Genomic DNA, 7160 nt, shown 5'->3' with positions numbered 1-7160 from the left:
TGAGTCATACGGACGCAAATGAGAATACCCATGTGTGTAAAATTAAGATTTGAGCATTTACAATGATATCACCACAGCAGTTCAGATCAGTCTAGTGTTTTAAACTTCAGCATTTTCTTTCTGGGAGATATCACTAAGGTTTAAAAGTGTTGGCAAGCCTGGAGGGAAAGTATTTCATTCTTAAGCAAATAAGATTTTAGTATCATCAGCTCCTGACAGAAATCCCTAATTAGTATATCTTTTGTTTATAATGATATAGTATATCCTCTGTTTATAAAGACAGATAGTATATCTCAAATGTGCATGAGTAACAACAGAAAGTTTTAAATATTTAATATGTGTAAATTACTGCATTATTTTTATTCCAAAACTGATGTCATTCTACAGCCTTATTCAGGCCCATTTGAGAATTTCCGTTTGGGGCATTTTGAAGTATTTAGGAAAACATTTCTATCTGAAAGTTCCTGGAAAAGGACATTATAGATCCCAGGGCCAATATGCACCTAGACATTGTGGGAGATGCTCATAAATCAAAAGAAATGAACAGCTGGAACATCCATTCAGTTCAATTCATGTTAGGAGTACTCAGCACCTCTGAAAATTAGCTTGCTTACCAGGTGCCTAAATAAGAATGGATCGGTGCTTTGAAAAATGTGAGCTTAATAAGTCAGTTTTGTAAATGTGCAGCAATGTTTGCTATAATATTTGCATCACACACCACAGTCACGGAGGAAACAGGATGTCTGGAACAACTGCAGGTTATGCCTCTAGACTTGACTCTGACACACACTGCATCTGGAGGCTTGCAGGGTCGGATTCCTGACTTTTCCAGAGCTTTGTTAAGCTCAGCGGTGTACAACAGCCTGTGACTCATTGTCATTTTCAGGACTGGAGGCCAAATCGATGTTGTTTTTTATGGAGAACCTTTTCTCCATATGGAAGGCTTTCCTTCTAGGAAGGTTTCAAACACAGCAACCAGCTCTGTTCTGCTCTTCCAGTGCTCTTGTACGGATTACAGTGGAACAGTCGGGAACCTCTTTCTCTCTTTGCTAACACAAGTACTGAGGAGGGTTTTACAAGACCCATCGGTGAAGGCTGCAATCCAGGCATATGCTACGGCAAATTGCAATCACTTTGAAAGCAAGTGATTTCAGTGGGGACTTCTTCAAAACACATGGTGTGGTGTGGTCTTTGGCACTTAGATCTTGCCTTACTTCAAGCAGGGAAAAAAATCAGGAAAATTAAAATAAAACAAATTTAGATTAATGTAATCTCAGAGTTATGTATGTATATGCTCAAACTTCAGGAAAAATTTTTTTTCAGCCTTACATCAACTCAGCTGTTTTGCATATGTTGGCCTTGGTTAGTTCTGCTCTGTTTTGGGGCATAGATGTTTGTTAGTATGTTTTTTATATTTGTTTCATATCTCTGAGATTTACAATTGATATGTATACTTTAATACTTTTGATAACATATAATATTTGTTTCCTAAATCTCTGGGACGGTGGCCACCAACCCATTCTTGTCTCGGTAAAGCTAAGTTTATATAGACATGTACACGTGTATGAAAATATGCGTAAGTGTGGATCTTATTTTGTGACTACGGCTCCTTGGTGCAATCTGTAGGTATAGGACCTATTTAACAGGATCAACACCGGGGAGGATGACTGTTACAAGACGACTCTGGCTCTGCCCATGCCCAGCCTTGGAGGACCGAAGTTCCACAGAATGGCAGAGGCTGGCAGGTGCTTCTGGAGAAGGTCTCGTCCAGCTCCCCGCTCAGTGCTGGGCCAGCTCCAGCGGGTGCTCAGGGCAACGTCCAGTCGGGTTTTTAACATCTCCACGGATGGAGACTCCGTGGTCGTTCAGGACAACCTGCTCCAGTGTTCAACCACCCACCCACTAAAGGCATTTTTTCTTACATTTAAATGGGATTTCCTGTGTTTCAGTTTGTGCTCTTTGCCTCAAGCCCTGTCAGTTGGCACCACTGAGAAGAGCCTGGCTGCATCCTCTTTACTCCCCCCATGAGGTATTTATGTACATGGATTAAGATTCCCCCCACACACCCCCCCGAGCCTTCCCTCCTCTGGGCTGAACAGCCCCAGCTTTTGGCCCTTCCTCACGTTACATGTTCAAATCCGTTAATCGCCGCCGTGGCCCTGTATTTCTGCCTTTAGGTCCAAACTCATCACGTCTAATCGAAGCTGTGCACCCCTCAAGACAAAGCTTTCGGCAGAGGCGCTGCCTCCTGCCAGGGGCTGGCGGCGATGGGGCAGTGGCAGGCACTGCTCAGCTATGGCCGCCCAAGCGTCTGCCACAGACCCCTGCAAAACGGTCACCTCCCAGCCTGCGATGGGACAGGGTTAAAAGGAAGCCTTTGCCTGCCTGCCTGCCAGCCCTCAGGGTGTGAGGGGGAAAGTAGCCCTACTGCCTGTCCGCTCCCGGGCCGAGAGCGGGGAGAGGCGGGGAGAGGGGGGGAGAGGGGTTCCGCGGCCCTGCCTGCCTGCCTGCCGCCCCTCCGCTTCCCGCCCAACAGCCCGCACGGCGCTGGCGGGGTCGGGGGAGATGAGAGGCTTTGCCGCTCTCTGTCCCGCCCGCAATGGCTTGTACCATTCTCTCCGCGTGGGAGGGGGGCACAGGAGAAGTGGCAGCGCGGCCCAGCCATCTCAGTGCCCTGCTGCCGCGCGCCCCCCTCTCCCACCCGCGGGGTGGCACCGTCCTGCCGCCACGCGCGGGGCTGCGCGGCGCGCGGCCGCCGGGCGGGCAGTAGCGCGCGGCGCCTCTTCCCGCCTCTCCTCCAGCCTTGTGCGGCCCCGCCCCGCCCGCCATGTTGCGGCGGCGGCGGGAGCGGCGGCGGGAGCGCGGGCGGCGGCCGGGGTGTCCGCAGCATGCACGGCACGAAGCAGCGTCCCGCGGACGCGCACCCAGGCCAGTGGGTGCTCATTGCACCAGGTAACCCAGCGGGGCTCCGAGGTGGGACAGGCTCTGCCGCAGCGCCGATCTCTCATTCTCCGCTGCGCCCCGCTGACTGGCCCTGGCGGTGCTTGCCCGCATCGCGGCGCGGCTGGGCCGCCGCTCGGGCAGGAGACGGGTGCCTTTTTCCGAGGGCTGGGGCTGGCTGCACACAGCAGCCCAGAGACCTGCCCCAGCCCTGGTGTGGTAAGGACGTTTTGAGACACAGCCTTTACACAAGGCCCTATAGAGTACCCCTCTTCTCCTCTCCAGGGACCCTGTTTCCCTCACTGCATCTCTGCGTTTTATTTTTGCGTGTCATTAGGGTTTTCCAAAGGTCAGCTTGCCCCTGGTTTGCAAACAGTGTCGTGAGCCCTGGGGAGAGGAGCTGTAGAAGTGAGGTCTTGTCACCGAGGTCCCTGATGGAGCCTCGCCGTCATCTCCGTGCTGCTGGCAGCCCACCTTGCCTGTCTCCTTAGTCCATTCCTGCATTTTTTTGAACGAAACGGTTTAGTGCCCTAAGCCTCAGCTTTAAAACAAACTCATTGGAAACCATAAGTCCTAAGCCAGAGTGAGATCTCCTCAGCTCTTCCTCTCTATAGGCTGACGAAGCAGACCTCCACATGGCAGTTCTGCAAATGCAATATACACAAGGCCTTAAACACTGTGTAGACTTAGTTTCTGTCTCTTAGCGCTGAATAAGTGGGAAGATACCTTTCCCCCTTTACATTTGTTTCTGCCTAGTATCAGGTTTTAAAATTTTTAAATTCACGGATCACACAAGGTTTTTGTGTTAGAGAGGATGAGTGAAACAGGATGTGCTCAAACCCCAAGACACTAAGAGGAAGGAGGCATTTCATAAGTGCTTTCTTTAGTTTGATTTCCTAAGGAAATGCAACTTCCACAATTATCTGTGGGTCAGCTTTGTGCTGTGCCTATTTCTTACCCCACCCAAAACTATTGAGCGTTAATTTCAACCAAACCTGATAAAAAGGAGGAGCTCTGTGGAGTAATTTTATGAGCTGTGTGAAAATGTCTGCGATGATGTGAGAAATGCTATAAATGGCACCACTGAAGGAAAGGTATAGCAAGAGCTTAGCTCAGCAAAGGTTGAAAACAAGGCAGGAGCTCAGTCTTGAGACATGCATCCGTAAGAAACCAGGCTTCTCTAGTTACATGAGAAACAGAACCAATTGTTACTATTTCACTGATTCCTCTCTTCCTCTGGTTTTAACTTTTCAATTCCACCCTGTGGTATCTGACATGCTTGATGCCTGAAAGAGGAATTTATAAGTGAGGAATTCCTTTTTTTAATATTGACTATCTGCAGACTAGGATTTAAAGCTGAATCTTGTATCAGATAACTAGCTATGCCAACAGATGTCCATACTGTGCAAATATTTACAAATATGCTTAACTTATGCATGAGTAGTCAGTTCTGTGCAGTAAGTTAAATTCTTCAGTAAGTGTTTGCAGGATTGGAGCCAGAGCTTGTAACTTTCATGAAGCCAGACAGTTTGTATTACCAATTATGCCAGCACAGCTCTGACAAAATTTATATAGTACTCCAGACCTGTAAGAAAGTTTATTAAGCCTTAGTAGAACGTCAAAGCACACAGTGATTTTTAAAAAAGTCTATGGCTGATAATTTCAGAACTCCATGGCTGATGAGACTTGCCAATCATATGAATAGGACTGCTGAAATGAAATAGATTTGATGATTTTAGTTTGGTTTTAACATTTTTTTCGGAAAAGAGATTTTTAAAGTTAATGTCTATCACTTTTCAAAGTTTTGCATTTCTTAACTGCTTTGTTGAATGGATCTCAGAAGTTCTTCATTGGCTGTTTAGCAGAATTTGCAGGAGGAAGACATGATTACTTTTACGAATGAAGATGGATGCAGTTGGATTTGTAACAAAAAATGCTTTTTCTTTGACTATGTTAAATTTTATTCATATGGCAATCCTTATCTTCGTAATACCCGCATGGCATTATGCTACATACATGCATAAAAATGACTGCTGTAAATAATTGCAGGATCTGGTTCTGGATGTGAGTTTAATACCATTTGTTAATAAGTCTACCAACAGCTAGTAGGTGTAAATAGCCTATTTATCTTCTTGTATCTGTGGCCATTATCCTGTGCATAGTGGGAGGAAGGAGCAAGGTGTGTTTTAATGCTATGCAGGAAGCTCCAAAACTTTTCTTATAATAAAGGCACTTTCTAAGGTCCCAGTTGCAAGTGCTTAAGTTAGTTTGAACTACTCACCTGGGTAGTCTGCCTCCTAGAACAGCTTGTAAGGTTAATAATGTATACCATCCTACACAACCTAATAGCATCTCCACTTGGATATGTGCCATTCATCTTGCTTTGATTGTGACATCTTAAAAGTTGCTATATAGATGGAGACGGTGACTAGTTCTGCAAAGAGGCTAGATATCTTAGTGTAAAAAAGAATGAGGTCTGTCAGAAGTATAGAAGTAAAACAATGAGAACTGAAACGTGCTTTCTTAAGTATCCGTATTTTTCAGTCGTTCAGACTGTTAGCGTTTTAACAGTAGCTTCCTAGAACAAAGCAAAGATATGGCTAGAGTTCTGAACAATGATGCATGTGTTGCTCTGATTCCTTAGTTATTACATCGTTCTGAGAATCTGTCTGATTTTGCAGAAGTCTCTGACTGTGGTTTTGCTGCTTATGTGACATATAGAAACACTTAACTGCGTTAAAAGCGCATGTAGAGAAAAGTGAGATTCTTTCTTATTTGGACTTCAGCAACTGACTACATTGGGTTGATATCTGGAACACAGCAGCTAAAAAGCAGACAGATTTCATTTTCTAATTGCCATAGAAAGTGAGCAGAGTATGCTTGTCTGCTTTAGTATTGAAGGTGATAGAATTATTACTAATTTCCTTGTTTCAGTACACATTTATACACTATGTTATATTGCATAGACAATAAATTGTTGCTCTGCTGCTCAGAGCATGTTTGATGACTGAGGAGATAAATTTCAATTTTGTTTCTGATTTCTTAATTTTTATATTGATTTCAGTGTTCTGGAAACAAGGAATCTCCTCTGTCAGGTAGAACTGCCTATGTTCTTTGTTGAAGTCATGATTATGGTGAGAGGAGTGATGCAGTTGGAGTGGTTGCTTTACCAATGACGTGTTTTATCCCAGCCCTCTTGAACTGTTCTAGAGGGCCAGACTCTATCATTGTATTTCTGGTACTGTAAAACTTTGATCGTTAGTGTCCATCTCATGCCTACACATCACAGGACAGAGCTACAAACCACACAGCTCAGCAGGTATTTTGCATGGATTATAGAGGTGGGTGAAGGTGGGAAGGGGGAGCAGAGTTGCGTGAGCTGAGAGGCAGAGTTGATGTTCAGTCAGCAGGCCAGTCACCCTGTGGTTCCTTTCAGTCAGTCTTTGCCTACCCTCATTCTTTCCTGTGGCATTCTTTCCTCATTCACTGTTCTTATCAGCAGTCTGATGACAGTCTTTGCTCTCACCAGCCCTTTGCCACACCAAGACACTCAGGCTGTTTGGCATGGGAGAGTCACACAAGGGAAGTCCGAGTAGGAAGGGGAAAGGAGAGCCTCAGACAGTTGTATCTGGGCTGACTGGTAAGCAACTTCTAGGTGAGGTAGCAAATTTTACCTTTAGAAATGGTAGCCTGCCCTTGTCCTGGTGAGAGCCCTTGTGATGGTGTTTCTGCTGATACTTATTTTTTTCCATGGAGGCAGGATGATTTAATATGCCAATGCAATCATCATTTTGTTTTGTTTTTGTGAGCATAATTGTTCCTATGTTAGGGATTGAAACAGCAAGGGCAGGACAAAGGGGGAAGCCAGAAGTCACAGGGAGAGGAGTTAGGAAGCGTTAGTCTGGTGGAGAAGGTAGGATGAGGAGAGGATGGTAACCATGTTAATCTCTCCTGAAAGGCTGGAAGCCATTGGTATACATTGTGCAGCCTTATCATGGACATTTAGAGGAAGGTTGAGAAATGGATGTGAATAATCAAGAGAGAAAATGATGAACAAACAGGAAGAGGATAGATGGAGGGATTGGTCATATGGAGGGAGATGATGAGGACAGAAAACTTGGGCGTGTGGGTAGGGGTAGAGCTGTGCATGCTGGGCTCGAAATAGAGTCAACTCTTTGCGCACTTTCTCCGGTTGCAGATTAACTATGCTGTGGATATCC

The 7160-nt window shown here is 45.5% G+C and overlaps 1 protein-coding gene across 4 annotated transcripts in view; it reads left to right on the top strand.

The window, feature by feature from the left end:
• Nucleotides 1-2879: 2879 nt before the first annotated feature.
• The window catches only part of RNASEH2B (ribonuclease H2 subunit B), a 43165-nt gene continuing 38884 nt past the window's right edge, over nucleotides 2880-7160 (top strand). For 3 of the 4 annotated variants that reach the window (XM_050899341.1, XM_050899325.1, XM_050899333.1), the window contains exon 1: nucleotides 2889-2952. In XM_050899341.1, the coding sequence (XP_050755298.1) occupies nucleotides 2889-2952 (64 nt within the window). Of the gene's footprint in view, nucleotides 2953-7160 lie in introns of all 4 variants that reach the window. The other variant, XM_050899348.1, reaches the window with a different exon arrangement.

This window comes from Gymnogyps californianus, chromosome 1, assembly GCF_018139145.2.
Source record: "Gymnogyps californianus isolate 813 chromosome 1, ASM1813914v2, whole genome shotgun sequence".
Lineage (NCBI taxonomy): Eukaryota > Metazoa > Chordata > Aves > Accipitriformes > Cathartidae > Gymnogyps > Gymnogyps californianus.
The sequence above is the reverse complement of the archived record's forward strand: the minus strand, read 5'-3'. Positions and strand labels throughout refer to the sequence as shown.